At 43.0% G+C, this 16059-nt stretch overlaps 1 protein-coding gene across 4 annotated transcripts in view; it reads left to right on the forward strand.

Annotated features, from left to right (window-relative positions):
* The first annotated feature begins 1852 nt into the window (after window positions 1–1852).
* LOC118358778 (receptor-type tyrosine-protein phosphatase zeta-like) overlaps window positions 1853–16059 on the forward strand; it is an 86667-nt gene continuing 72460 nt past the window's right edge. For all 4 annotated transcript variants that reach the window (XM_052480597.1, XM_052480598.1, XM_052480599.1 and 1 more), the window contains exon 1: window positions 1853–2133. In XM_052480597.1, coding sequence (XP_052336557.1) covers window positions 2070–2133 — 64 coding nt within the window. In that variant the 5' untranslated portion in view covers window positions 1853–2069. The remainder of the gene's footprint in view (window positions 2134–16059) is intronic.

Consider the following 16059-nt stretch of genomic DNA (forward strand, 5'->3'; position numbering starts at 1 on the left):
TGTCTAATGGAAGATAAGCACCGATACGCTTTATCTATATTTTCTCTTCATATTGTATGACGATTAAAAAGGATTTGCCAGTAGATTGTCGGGGCGGCAGGGTAGCCTAGTGGTTAGAGCGTTGGACTAGTATCCAGAAGGTTGCAAGTTCAAACCCCCGAGCTGACATGGTACAAATCTGTTGTTCTGCCCCTGAACAGGCAGTTAACCCACTGTTCCTAGGCTGTCATTGAAAATAAGAATTTGTTATTTTGGCATTATTGTCACATATCAGTCCCAGACCGAGGGTGATTGACCGTCATCTTGAACTTCTTCCATTTTCTAATAATTGGGCCAACAGTTATTGCCTTCTCACCAAGCTGCTTGCCTATTGTCCTGTAGCCCATCCCAGCCTTGTACAGGTCTACAATTTTATCCCTGATGTCCTTACATAGCTCTCTTGTCTTGGCCATTGTGGAGATGTTGGAGTCTGTTTGATTGAGTGTGTGGACAGGTGTATTTTATGCAGGTAACGAGTTCAAACAGGTGCAGTTAATACAGGTAATGAGTGGAGAACAGGAGGTCTTCTTAAAGAAAAACGAACAGGTCTGTGAGAGCCGAAATTCTTACTGGTTGGTAGGTGATCAAATACTTATGTCATGCAATAAAATGCAAATGAATTACTTAAGAATCATACAATGTGATTTTCTGGATTTTTGTAGATTCCGTCTCTCACAGTTGAAGTGTACCTATGATAAAAATTACAGACCTCTACATGCTTTGTAAGTGGGAAAACCTGCAAAATCGGCAGTGTATCAAATACTTGTTCTCCCCACTGTACATGTATTTACATACACATACACACACATATATATATATATATATATATATATATACACATACATATATACACATATGTGTATATATATATATATATATATATATATATATATATATATATATATACATAAATACACGTGTATATATATATATAAAATATATTATTTTTAAAATTAATTTATTAAAACAAATATGTGTTTCTTGGGCCCAGACTCAGAGTACCTGTCAGTTATGTCATATCTGGTGCTTTCCAACATGTTTTGTTGTTCAGTTACAAACTCCTTCCATCTCCAAATCAGAAATGTGTGAACCGGCTCTGTGAGCAAGTAGCATTGGAGTTGAGAATCACTTGTGATGGACCATCCTGCGACCCATGCAAGAAACATGCAAGAAACATGCAAGCTTGAAAATACACTGTATGTACAAAAGTATGTGGACACCCTTTCAAATTAGTGGAATCGGCTATTTCAGCCATACCCTTTGCTGACAGGTGTAACGCAATATCCATAGACAAACATTGGCAGTAGAATGGCCTTACTGAAGAGCTCAGTGACTTTCAACTTGGCACCATCATAGAATGCCACCTTTCCAATAAGTCAGTTCATTAAAGCTCTGCCCTGGTCAACTATAAGAGCTGTTATTGTGAAGTGTAAACTTCTAGGAGCAACAATGGCTCAGTCGCAAAGTGGTAGACCACACAAGCTCACAGAATGGGACCGCTGAGTGCTGAAGGCAACACAGATGTCTAGAGAGGTCCTCTGAAAAAAAATCTATCCATGTGAAATTAAATGTGTGAACCAAAAGTTTTCAATAAACGTTGCCATTTCATGTGTAGAGGTGGAGTTTGGTCAACCATCCTATCCTTAGCCTATAGTTTGTGGTTGAAAATATGTTGCATACATATAAAAAGTAACCAAAACAACTGTTGCAACTGAGCTCCATGGAATCATCACAATTCATAATGAATTAATTGAATCAATAAATAAATGAATGGAGGCTTAAAAAAACTATCTTCAACTCCCTTGAACAAGATAGAGCTCGTGCGTTGTTATGGTCTGTGGGAGGCGCACGCTCTCAAACACATCTCCGTGTAGAACAGTCGCCCCGGAGATACCGAATAGAAGAGAAACTGGGACCACACAACTCCCACCATGAAACAATACTGAAACCGTCACGCTTGCCGGGAGTATCTTTCCCAGAACCAGACGTTACCTTTTTATTGTCTCCACCGAGGCTGGTGAGGTTGAAATATGGAAACGGCTGCTTCAAGATGTTTCCTATTGCTCACTCAGCTCTTGCTCGTCTGTCAATTAGGTAAGAACTTGATATTTAATATTGTGTTTTCTCATTATTAGTACATTTTAAAAGCATTTTGTCGTTTTTTTACTTGATGATTGTTGGCTATGTGTTTTTCTCTCCACAAGAATGCAGTGCGCGTGAAGTTCAAATCAACTTCGCTTGTTTTTACCTTTTACAACCTTCATTGTGTGCATCATGGATCCTTTTTACTGATTTTATATTTTAAACCTAAACGTAATCATTGTTTTTCAGCCTATATTAAATACTCTCGACAGGCGTTGTGCGTCTTTGGAGTAGCCTCCAGTAGAATCATGTTGTTGTCCAGAAAATAAGTGGTAACATGCCCCCTTTTTAATGTCTTATTATTATCTCATCACTTGCGTAGCACACACCCGGGAGTCCTTGTTTTGCAGCGAAACTTAATTTTATAGTTTTGTTGCATTATTTGATCTTAATTTACATTTAGCCAAATTTTACAAGGGAAAAGAGAGATGATGGAATGGTAAAAGCACCTTTGGCAGCAATTACAGCTGAGTCTTTCTCTAAGCTTTCTACACCAGGATTGTGCAACATTTACCCATTTTATTTTCAAAATTGTTCAAGCTCTGTAAAATGTGTTGTTGGTCATTGCTAGACAACCATTTTCAGGTCTTGCCATAGATTTTAATGTAGATTTAAGACAAAGCTGTAACTCTGCCACTCAGGAACATTCACTGTCTTCTTGGTCAGCAACGCCAGTGTAGATTTCACCTTGTGTTTTAGGTTATTGTCATGCTGAATGGTGAATTCGTCTCCCAGTGTCTGGTGGGTTAGAGTTAGACTGAACCAGGTTTTCTTCTAGGATTTTACCTGTGCTTAGCTGCATTTTAGTTTTTTTTTTATCCTGAAAATCTCCCCGTCCTTAACAATTACAAGCATACCCATAACGTATGCAGCCACCACTATGCTTGAAAATATGGGGAGTGGTACTCCGTAATGTATTGGATTTGACCCAAACATAACACTTTGTATTCAGGACAAAAAGTTAATAGCTTTCCCTCATTTTTTGCAGTATTACTTTAGTGCCTTGTTGCAAACAGGATGCATGTTTTGGAATATTTTTATTCTGTACAGGCTTCCTTCTTTTCACTCTATCAATTGGCCTCAAGGTGAAATCCCTGAGCAATTTCCTTCCTCTCCAGCAAGTGAGTTAGGAAGGACGCCTGTATCAAATCAACGTTTATTTGTCCCGTGCGCCGAATACAACCGGTGTAGACCTTACAGTGAAATACTTACTTACAGGCTCTAACCAATAGTGCAAAAAAAGGTGTTAGGTGAACAATAGGTAAGTAAAGAAATAAAACAACAGTAAAAAGACAGGCTATATACCGTTTTTTCAAAATTAGTTTGTTCCTTTACATGGCGTGATAGTTGATACTTTGGCCTATCAAAATATATAGTTAAAATGTTGTTAATATTAAGACAACTATTTGTGGGGAAAAAGTTGCGATTGTCCTTTCAAGAATCCCTGATCTCTAAACATCAACATTTTCATGGCAAAATGTGTACAATACCAAGGCACTATGCCACTGTATCTTATCTCATAATGGTCCTGAATAAATACATCATGTGTTGTTAGCTTTATTATAGGACAGTCGTGTGCTTATAAATAATTGGTGTTACCAATATTATTAGTAAATATTTCAATAAACAGATGGTTTACAATGTCTCCTCAGAACTGAGTGAAAGGAGTGTTTTCTTAATTCGCCCAATTGGTCTCAGCCGTTCCGTTTCAATATGGCACACACGTACAGTGCCAAGGAGGAGACTGATATGCTTGGTTTAATCCTTTGGTTGAGTCATTAAACAAATATTTGAAAAAAGCTGGCTAAAGCCAGTTTGCTTAAGATTTCATTTTAGGAGCCTTTTATGATAGGCCTTGTGAACTGGTATAGCAAATGTTTTGGTACCTGCTGAATGCTTTACCACATGCACCCCTCTGCCACCTCCCCCTTCCTCTTTTTTTGCCTCTTTCAGTTGAGTGGTTTAAATGACTCTTTGATGAAATGTGGGTCACAAAGAAAGTGGCTGTTGTAAAGGCAGCAGAGGAATTGATGGAAGAAATAAGACACGAGTGAACTGAATGCAATGCAGACCCTGTGCCATCTGTATTCCCAACGTGGTGGGTTATAGATAGGACATTTACACTGGGCATCACCCACAGTGCCCCTCTCTCTCTCGGATGAGGAAGTCTCTATGCTTGTTGTTTTGGTGCAGGGTGGTCCTGACTCGTGACAGATGGCAGTCATAGTTAGTTAGTCAGTCTGTCATTCAGGCGGATGGTTAGTCGTTTGGTGGGGATCCAGAGGCCACACCCCTTCCTCGTGCCTCTTGGATGACCACCTGAGAGCCGTGTGTCAAAGGTTGGTGGTCCAATGCTTAACCCAGTTTCAGATGTAGCTTACTGGTACATGAGGGAAGTGTTCCACTGCCAGTTCATACCTTCAGGTTGCCCATGTAGTGGTTATCACACTGAGGAGCACAATAAACTACACTTGCAGAGTACACAACTCAAGAGTTTATTTGCATAGAGTGTATTTGCATAATCTGGAAAACAATTATTGTGTATGAGTCAAACATTGTCTGCTTCAGTCTGATTATGACTGTTGTTAACAGCTCCAAATCAGTACTTATTACCAATAGAAATTGAAACGCCGCTTCTCTCCTCCTTTGACACAGATGAATAGCTTTTTCTCCATGCCACCTTGCCCTCTTTCTTTCTACCCTCTCTTCTCATTTTCATACCTTCTCCTCCCATTCTTTTATATTTTTCCTTTTCTCACTCTTTCTCCGAGGGAGCTGCGGGATACCGTACCCAGAGCAGCTTGGCACACTGGTCCTCTTTGCCATCCCCTGGTTGTTGGTAAAAAGCCAAGCAGATTTCAGCAGTGCTATTTGACGACCAGATTAGTCGGTGTTAGGCTCAACGACATTCGCTCAAGCATGCACAGGGGCGACACTGAATCCTCTGAGTCACCACTCTCTCTCACCCAGGCCATGACTGAATAGGACTGGGGTTATGTGGGGGTACATCCCAGCCAAGCCTCCATAGTGGTGCCCAGGACTCTCCTCCATATCCCCAATCTTCCCAAGACCTCCCCGAATGATGCTGTCAGAAGAGTGGTTGGTTTTGTATGGGTGGGGGAGAAGCTGGCAGAGGGGGACGGTGTTAAGAGGTGCACAGCGAGGGAGACCATTGTAACCGTGACACTCGATGGATCGCCGATTTGTCCCAGAGGCAGTGGCGGCGTTGGAGCAGGAGGCTATCATGCTGCGAGACTGGAGGGGAAGTGCGAGAGTGCAGCATGTTACAAATGTCACAGGAGCGTCACGGCAACGCTCTGACGCTCTGGCTCCCAAGCCCCCCTCCTTGACACCTCAGTGTCCCCCCCCCAACCCCCAAGCTAGGAGTGCGATGGAGTTGAGGTTTCAACAGCACTTGTACATTCATTAGTCTTGTTCCAGACTTTCCCCCCTTTTCATGCTCTCTCTTTATCTCACACTTTCACATGCATTATTCTCGTCTCGTTTTTGTCCCATCTATTTGTTCAACTTTTTCTCTCCCTCCCTCATCATCCTCCAACTCTCATCTTTCTCTTCTCATTTCTCCTCCTCTCATCAACCCTGTCTCATTCTTCTCTCACTCCCCCAACCTCTCCCTCCTTTCGTCCTCTTGTCTCTTTCCCACCATCTCTTCCCTCAACTTATTCTCCTCCTCATTTGTCTCTCTGTCCCTGTGGACTCTTTGGTTTGGCCAACCATCTTGTCTAGCGTGACAGTCCAGCTCTGCTGTTTTCCCACTGGTGTTCTGCCAGCCGGTTACTTGATGCCTACCACTGGCCACTTAATGGAGGACAGGGCAGATTCGGGTGGCCCGTCTTGCAACTGAAAAGGGGCTGCTGACACTGGGACCATTGGGGAGAACAGGAAGAATCTCGTAGAGATCTATTGATTTCTCTCCCTCTTCTCTTCAGCTGCCTGTTAGTGTGTGGTCTCCTAACTGTACTCTATATCGGTGGCTCTTGTCTTTTGATGCTGAATAGAAATCCCAAAGTGACTAAGATGAAGGCCAGCAAGCTTGTGTGAGCAACACTGTTGGTCAAAGTGCTAGGAGGTGATCCCCCTCCCCTTTATTTTGAATCTTACTTTTAGTTCTAATTCTCAATGTGACACCCATAATGGAATAAGTAGATGTGTTGGGACTAATATGACTGCACATAACACTCCCCAAAAGGTCCATGCTCTTTTAATTGACGTAACATACACCAGTAAGGTACAAATGAAATGTAAGTGCTTACAGGAATAAGATTTTAACAGGATGATGACAAATTGTTTTGCAACAAAGTTTAACCTGGCATAGAATGCAGTCTGGGCAGTATTCAGTTATGACAGAAGTCATAATGTGAACAATTTTAAAAAGGTGTGTAGTATGACATGCCTGTGTAGTTATGCAAATAACTGGGAATATTTTGGCAGAGCCAGAGGCTGTACAGGGGAATATTTCACTCAAACCACATTGGTCAAGTGTTTGACAGTATTTCTTTGTAAACACTTTGAGTTGAAGATTTGGAGAAGGAAACCTGGAAACCTGATCCTTGATGTGTGTTTTAGGACTTGTCTGTCAGTATGACCTTTTATTGTCAAGCCCTTGAAGTCAGCAGCTGTTTACCCCAAGGTATATAGCTTTTAGTCAAACTGGTTCCTTGCATTGTTTAGAAGAAGAACCACGGCGCAGAAACACATACCAAGACACAGAGGTTTGGTATTATTCCAGCGACAACCAGGGTTTGAGGGAGTCCCTGATGTGATATTGAAAAGCAAGTATTGAAACCCCATTATAACAGTTACCCACACTGACCAAATTAAACAATTGTTTTAAAAAAATCAATTTTATTATATCAGATCTTTGTCTTTGGACTCCCAATTAGAAGTAGCCGCTCAATGTTTGCGAACCGCAGCGAATCAAGTTAGTTACTGTGGGTCTGGTGAAAGTCAGGTGTGCTCAAAAGCATGATCATTATTTCCACACCACCACCCATGGAGGAGATCAGAGACCTCTGACTGTGCCTGCTGGCATTTTAATGTTGGCACCATATTCATAGAATCACTTACTTCACTAGAACAAAATGAGTAAAATATCCTGCTCTATATGCCACCATGATACCCATTTCTGCTGATTGACTGGCAGTCTTTAGTGGAGGGTAGAAGCTGGCCACAGCTGGTGGTGAACAGTGCTAATGCTTCCATCAGGGGTCCAGAGCCCAGTCCGGGTACAACTCAATCTGAGTTGTAGCCCCATATCTAAAGAGGTTACCGATCGACATGTTAAAACTGAACTTTCATCCTCGGTGACAGAAATCTATTGGTGATGAACGATGCCACTCAAAAGTAGGCCATCAGTGGAACCTCAAAAAGCTTTGGTGAATGACATCTCAGGTTACTGATAAGTCGAACCTGAAAATAAAAGCCTATCAGAGACAAAATGCTGGTTGTCTGCACCTTGTGAAGTGGATCAGGACCAGACAAGGGCAATGCCTTTCTAAAGAGTTATCCATATCCCTCCCCTGCTTGCCACGTCTTCCCCCATCCCTGAGCCCCTACATTTTCAATTAGCGTATCACTCAAAATAGTTACAGACGTTGGTCCCCCGGGCCACCATGGAAATACTGGGTGATTGTTAATGAGTTGGTAATTGCACTCACTCTAACCTTGATGGATGGTCAAGGGACAGAGTATATTAATGCAGGTGAAAAGCAATTAGTATGTAGTCTAACCCCTGCTGAGTGGCTTTGTGGTACCTACTACATTTTACTTTTTGGGGGGGGTCATTTAGCAGACACTATTATCCAGAGTGACTTACAGAAGTGAGCGTGCACAATTTCTTACTTTTTCTCACTGGTCCCATGTGGGATTCGAACCCACAATCTTGGCGTTGCAAGGGCTGTGCTGAGCCACACGGGACCTCTACTATTGAGCACCTTCAGGCTAGTAGTTTATAGTACTGTCATCTTCTATAGAGCTCTGTGCCAATGTGATACGCTGAGCTCCTTCAGTCTAGTGGTTTATAGTACTGTCATCTTCTATAGAGCTCTGTGCCAATGTGACCCTGAGCTGAGCTCCTTCAAGCTAGTGGTTTATAGTACTGTCATTTTCTATAGAGCTCTGTGCCAATGTGATACCCTGAGCTGAGCTCCTTCAGGCTAGTGGTTTATAGGACTGTCATCTTCTATAGAGCTCTGTGCTGATGTGATACCCTGAGCTGAGCTCTTTCAGGCTAGTGGTTTATAGTACTGCCGTCTTTGTGATTACCCTTTGACAATGAAACCTGTGGGAGGACTTTTTCTGCAGCGATGTTCCAATAGAAGAATCCTTGAGCTTTATGACTTGTGAAAAACAAAAGGTTGATAGTAGCTCATACAGAAGGATATTGCATGAAGACTAGAAAGGATCACTCCATACAGAGAAATATGGTTGCAGAGAGTGGAGGATGGCCCAGAGCCTGGATGAGCAAGCAGCATGTTGTAAAGATGTGGTATCTAGGGTTGGCTCAATTACTGTATGATCGTGTAACCTGGGTGCGGTCCGTCTGGGTCCTGGACTTCCTGATGGACCGCCCCCAGGTGGTGAAGGTAGGAAACAACACATCCACATCGCTTTACTCATCTCATATGTATATATTGTATTCTATTCTACTGTATTTAAGCGAATGCCACTTTGACATTGCTCAACCTAATATTTATATATTTCTTTATTCCATTCTTTTACTTCAAGATTTCTGTGTATTGTTGTGAATTGTTAGATACTGCACTGTTGGAGCTAGGAACACAAGCATTTAGCTACAACCGCAATAACATCTGCTAAATTTGTGTGTCACCAGTTAAATTTGATTTATCGGTGAAGATAAAAGAAGATAAAATAACCGCCATAACCGTTTTTTTGTTTGTGGAACGAACAGCTTACTGAAGAGGGGGAGGCCAGGTATTTGTGTGGTTGAGTCTGTTTCTGTGTTAACATGGACTCTTCACAACTTGATGAAACTTAGTCCTTGCTAAAACAAGCAAGGTGGTGGTGTTATTGTTGCTTTTCAAACGACTATAACATTTGACTGACCAATAACCGTCATTCAAAATTCCATGACCGTCACAGCCCTAATCCTCTTGTCTGTTGGTCGCTCCATGTGTCTACTGTCAGGGCACAAGAAGGAAGGGGGTTTCTCTGATGTAGATCAGTCACTCTACTCGGATGAGGCTGTGCATCCTCTGGTGTCCGCATGTTCAGTGTGAGGCACGGAACTTAATGGGAGTGCTGTAGTCATATGTACACTCACAAACTGAAGTGTTGTACTCTTGAGCCGTTGTGTCAGCTGTCTGTCTTTAAATTGTCACTGCGCCTTACAATAACACAACGGAGAGAACGAACCATTCCTTGCTCTTAGTGAGAGCATTTTTCAAATCTTCTATAGCTGTTGTTTCTTTGAGAGCATTTCTATGATCATCCCTGCGTCATTGTTTTAGCTGTCTCTATTCATCCTATGATCAGGTGCTTCTCTAGCAGTAAAGACATGAGAGATAGGAGGCCATAACATACTCTTTCTCCCTCATCTAACAAAATTCAATCAGCTCATTAGAAATAACATGAAAGCAGGCAGCAGAGAGGAGTCCCCATACGACTGCTCACACATTCGGGACAATCTAGATACAACATTGGCAGAGAGTGCACTCATCCAGCTGAGATGTGGTTCAGTTGCTCCTCTATTTCTGTTGTCCCCTTTTTTGGAGAACGTTGATCAGGCTCCATGTGGCCGATTTAGATTAGGTCCATGTCTAGACGAGCCCATGCCAAAACAGCCCCACCAGCCTCCATCATCAGAACGAATCCTTTATGCATGTGGAAATCTAGTTAAAACGATTTGCCACAGTTGCCGAAAGCATCTCTTCTGTGGAGTAGGAACGCCTCATCAACTTTTTATCTCTGTCATGGGTTCCGTTAGAATTGGGAACACAGTGTCTTGTCCTTTGCTTTTTATAGAGGCAAGTATTTATATTTGTAATTTCATGAAACGTCAATTATGTTTTTCCTTCCATCCTCACTAACTTACTTAGCTGTGTGCTTAGCTTTCAACGCCTATCTAAGCCTTGTTGCTTAATGAATAATCACAGGGGCTTCTGTATAGTAGTGCGATCCTCGAGGAGAGAGATGGTTCAGATTGACTATTCAGGATGGACTGGTCATGTAAGCTCTGGCATCTTCCCTGTCCTGCATTTCTGGACACACACACACACACACACACACAGATTGTATCTCCTGAGCCAGACTACTGAGACAATCATGTTCAATGCTCTCCTCATATTGCGTAATGACGTCAATGAATGGGACTGTGTAAACAATTAGGATGATTGTGTAACCGCCCTCTGTGCCCCCTAACAAGCATGATCCCAACCCTTTCCATAACAATTATGATAAATTAGCCCAGAAGCTGTCATTACTCATGTTTCATTATTTGTATGAAATTAACTAACTAAAAATTAACTAACTAACAATACACACCTCAAATTAAAATAATGGAATTAAGAAAATATATAAATATTAGGACGAGCAAGATCAGAGTGGCATTGACTAAAATACAGTAGAATATAGTATATACAGTTGAAGTCGGAAGTTTACATACACCAGCCAAATACATTTAAACTCAGTTTTTCACAATTCCTGACATTTAATCCCAGTAAAAATTCCTTGCCTTAGGTCTGGTAGGATCACCACTTCATTTTAATAACGTGACATGTGCAGAATAATAGTAGAGACTTGTTTATTTCAGCTTCTATTTCTTTCATCACATTCCCAGTGGGTCAGAAGTTTACATACTCAATTAGTATTTGGTAGCATTGCCTTTAAATTATTTCACTTGGGTCAAACATTTCAGGTAGCCTTCCACAAGCTTCCCACAATAAGTTGGGTGAATTTTGGCCCATTCCTCCTGACACAGCTGGTGTAACTGAGTCAGGTTTCTAGGCCTCCTTGCTTGCACACACTTTTTCATTTCTGCACACAAATATTCTATAGGATTGAGGTCAGGGCTTTGTGATGGCCACTCCAATACCTTGACTGTGTTGTCCTTAAGCCATTTTGTCACAACTTTGGGAGTATGCTTGGGGTCATTGTCCATTTGGAAGACCCATTTTCCACCAAGCTTTAACTTCCTGACTGATGTCTTGAGATGTTGCTTCAATATATCCACATAATTTTCCTGCCTCGTGATGCCATATATTTTGTGAAGTGCACCAGTCCCTCCTGCAGCAAAGCACCCCCACAACATGATGCTGCCACCCCCGTGCTTCACGGTTGGGATGGTGATGTTCGGCTTGCAAGCCTCCCCCTTTTTCCTCCAAACATAACGATGGTCTTCATGGCCAAACAGTTATATTTTTGTTTCATTAGAACAGTTCCCTTGTGCAGTTGCAAACCGTAGTCTGGCTTTTTCATGGTGGTTCTGGAGCAGTGGTTTCTTCCTTACTGAGCGGCCTTTCAGGTTATGTCGATATAGGACAAATCTATAGTTTGTTAACCTAACTGTTTGTAAACTTCTGACTTCAACTTTACATATGATATTTGATATATATTTAACTAGGCAAGTCAGATTAAGAACCAATGAGTATTTACAATAACGGCCTACCCCGGCCAAACCTGGACCTATTGTGCACTGCCCTATGGGACTCCCAATCACGTCCTGTTGTAATACAGCCTGAAATTGAACCAGGGTCTGTAGTTACTCCTCTAGCACTGAGATTCAGTGCCGTAGACTGCTGCGCCACTCGGGTGCTCCCTACAGGGAGGAGGTGAGCTTCAGAGCTTCAAGTTCCTCAGCATACACATCACTGACAATCCCTGCTATCATCCTCGCCTTCTGGATGATAGCAGGGTGAACATGCCGTGGCTCGGGTGGTTAATGTCCTTGATGATCTTTTTGGCCTTCCTGTGACATCAGGTGATGTAGGTGTCCTGGAGGGCATGCACTGTGCCCCCGGTGATGCGTTCCACCCTCTGGAAATCAGTAAAACAGTATGCAAACTTTATTCAAGTGACCAGTGATTCCATGTGTTGTGACGTTGTATTAGTTAATGTGACGACTGTTGCTCATCGAATGATTAAACGTTTCTAATTGCGTGATTAACTGAATCAAGCAATTATTAACTCATTAACCTGGGGCTCCATGGGAAAATTCGTTTTTATTGAGTTTCTATTTCCCAAATTAACTCAAAGAATATCAGAATATCGATTTTACAACAGACGCTAATTAATCAGTTACCTCTACAATCTCATTCTGAACGTCGCATAATCCGGGAATCTGCACGGACCCGGGCCTCACCAATGAGTTCGTACCAGACCAATCTTAGTTGGGTATTTATTTACTAGAAAGCTAAAATGATGATTAAAGATACACATGCACAAAACCACATTCTAGGCTATTGATTAGAACTTAGTATAACGGGCCAACACACTATGGTGTGGCGTGTTACCCAAAATGTGGATTTATAAGCGAGAGAAAAAGAGAAAGTACACGAGAGAAATATACATTTGGGGGAATTTGTCAGCTATGCTTATTCTAACCCTAGCCTTGCCCCAAAACTGCCGCTCTTATGGGTCAGAACATAATGATGTAATTACGTGTGGATTCTCTGTGTGGACCGTACAGGCTGCTCAATGACGCACTTCTCCGGCGCAACTCTCTGGTCGTCCTCACGATGTCAGTGTCCTTTTGGCTTGGGAGTCTGTTCCCTCACCTTTGTTCTGGAAGGGCTCTTCTGAGGTCAGACAGCTCTGTAGCTCAGAGCTCACAGCATAGGAATGAAACAGTGTAGATACCACGATTCGATGGGAGATGGAGGCTAGGTGGTTTGACTTGAATTCACCCGCTTAGACACAGCTACTCATCCGTAGCTTGGGTAGAAAAATATTTGTCTTCAAACTTGTTGCGTTTTGGGTTCGTTGACTTTTTAGACCTCGGCTGCAGCTTGGGTCACGTAGTCTTATCTGTAAATTCTTTACTCACAGGTTTTATACCCTCGTGTCAGAAGTGGGCGTAACCGCCTTTAGGGCAATTCTCTGGGCGTACCTAGTTAAGAGGCAAGGTCTAGATTTGACTCAAATCCAATTTTAGACAACTAACTTCACATTTCATCTTTGCCAAAACATTCTCTTTGATTTGGACATTTTCCATACAACGTCGAATGTATAAACATCAAACATATACTAGGTAAACTGTTGACGTTACAATGTTTTCTTAACGTCATCTATTAACCTTTAATAACAAAACAAAAATGACATACATTTTCATATTCCATCTATCGTCATGACCACCATTGTGGCTGACGGAAACCATTGTTCCAAAGTCCCTGTATTTCATGTTTAATGTTCTGAGGCTGGTTCTCCATAGTAACAGGACAAAAGGAATTTGTCTGTGGCCTAAGATTTACCAGGGGCGTGAGGGGTCATAAACCCCCCACATCTTTAGACCCCTAGATCTCTCCTCCTCTGTTGGGGTTGAGAGATCATCTGTAGGGTTGTGGTCTCCTGTAACCTGACCTGATCAGGACAGTCATGACACATGTCTATGCACATAGGGCAGCAGCCTCTAAGGTGTAAGGTTGAGTAACTGGGTGGTAGCCACAGTGACTAAGTTCAGGGCAGGGTCCTGGGTGGAGGCTGGCTAGTGATGGCTATTTAACAGTCTGATGGCCTTGAGATAGAAGCTGTATTTACGTCTCTCGGTCCTTGCTTTGATGCACCGGTACTGACCTCGCCTTCTGGATGATAGCAGGGTGAACAGGCCATGGCTCGGGTGGTTAATGTCCTTTGAAGCTCACCTCTTCCCTGTAGGCTGTCTTGTCATTGTTGGTAATCAGGCCTACTACTGTTTTGTCATCTGCAAACTTGATGATTGAGTTGGAGGCAAGCGTGGTCACGCATTCATGGGTGAACAGCGAGTAGAGGAGGGGGCTGAGCATGCACCCTTGTGGGGCCCCTGTGTTGATAATCATTATAGTGGATGTGTCGTTTCCTACCTTCACCACCTGGGAGAAGTCTGGGGACTGAACATTAGCGAGTAATATACTCAGAAGCGGTGGATGGTGTGCACGCCTCCTGAGTCTAGAAGTCCACCAAATACCTTCAAAGGTTTTGACGCATGCTTGTCTCGTTTGAAGAAGCATGTGTACATGATGTGTCTGTCTGGAGTCATTAGAGCAACCAGCCTGCCTGCTCTGCTCAGAGAAGATGGAGGAGGAGCAGACTGGCTGAAAGAGCTGCAAAATCTGGACCCCTACAAATCAGCAAGGGCTAGACAATCTGGACCCTCTCTTCCTAAAATGATACGCTGAAATTGTTGCAACCCCTATTACTAGCTTGTTCAACCTCTGTTTCGTATGGTCTGAGATCCCCAAAGATTGGAATGCTGCCGCGGTCATCCCCCTCTTCAAAGGGGGAGACACTCTAGACCCAAACTGCTACGGACCTATATCTATCCTACCCTGCCTTTCTAAGGTCTTCGAAAGCCAAGTTGACAAACAGATCACCGACCATTTTGAATCCCACTGTACCTTCTCTGCTATGCAATTTGATTTCTGAGCTGGTGCACCTCAGCCACGCTCAAGGTCCTAAACCATATCATAACCGCCATCGATAAGAGACAATACTGTGCAGCTGTATTCATCGACCTGGCCAAGGCTTTCGACTCTGTCAATCACCATATTCTTATCGGCAGACTCAACAGCCTTGGTTTCTCAAATGACTGCCTCACCTGGTTCACCAACTACTTCTCAGATAGAGTTCAGTGTGTCAAATCGGAGGGACTGTTGTCCGGACCTCTGGCAGTCTCTATGGGGTGCCACAGGGTTCAATCCGCGTGCTGACTCTTTTCTCTGCATACATCAATAATGTCGCTCTTGCTGCGGGTAATTCTCTGATCCACCTCTACGCAGACGACACCATTCTGTATACTTCTGGCCCTTCTTTGGACACTGTGTTAACTAACCTCCAAACGAGCTTCAATGCAATACAACTCTCCTTCCGTGGCCTCCAACTGCTCTTAAATGCATGCTCTTCAACCGATCGCTGCCCACACCTACCCACCCATCCAGCATCACTACTCTGGATGATTCTGACTTAGAGTATGTGGACAACTACAAATACCTAGGTGTCTGGTTAGACTGTAAATTCTCCTTCCAGACTCACATTAAGCATCTCCAATCCAAAACTAAATCTAGAATCGGCTTCCTATTTTGCAACAAAGCATCCTTCACTCATGCTGTCAAACATACCCTCGTAAAATTTACTATCCTACCGATCCTTGACTTCGGCGATGTCATTTACAAAATAGCCTCCAACACTCTACTCAGCAAATTGGATGCAGTCTTTCACAGTGCCATCCGTTTTGTCACCAAAGCCCCACATACTACCCACCACTGTGACCTGTATGCTCTCGATTGGCTGGCCCTCGCTTCATATCCGTCGCCAAACCCACTGGCTCCAGGTCATCTATAAGGAGTTGCTGGGTAAAGCCCAACCTTATCTCAGTCACTGGTCACCATAGCAGCACCCACCTGCAGCACGTGCTCCAGCAGGTATATTTCGCTGGTAACCCCCAAAGCCGATCCTCCTTTGGCTGCCTTTCCTTCCATTTCTCTGCTGCCAATGACTGGAACGAACTGCAAAAATCACTGAAGCTGGAGACTCATATCTCCGTCAGTAGCTTTAACACCAGCTGTCAGAGCAGCTCACAGATCACTGTACCTGTTCATAGCCAATCTGTAAATAGCCCATCCAACTACCTCATCACCATATTGCTATTTATTTATTTAGCTCCTTTACACCCAGTTCTACTACTTGCACACTCATCTTCTGCACATC

This window comes from Oncorhynchus keta, chromosome 26 (assembly GCF_023373465.1).
Source record: "Oncorhynchus keta strain PuntledgeMale-10-30-2019 chromosome 26, Oket_V2, whole genome shotgun sequence".
Lineage (NCBI taxonomy): Eukaryota > Metazoa > Chordata > Actinopteri > Salmoniformes > Salmonidae > Oncorhynchus > Oncorhynchus keta.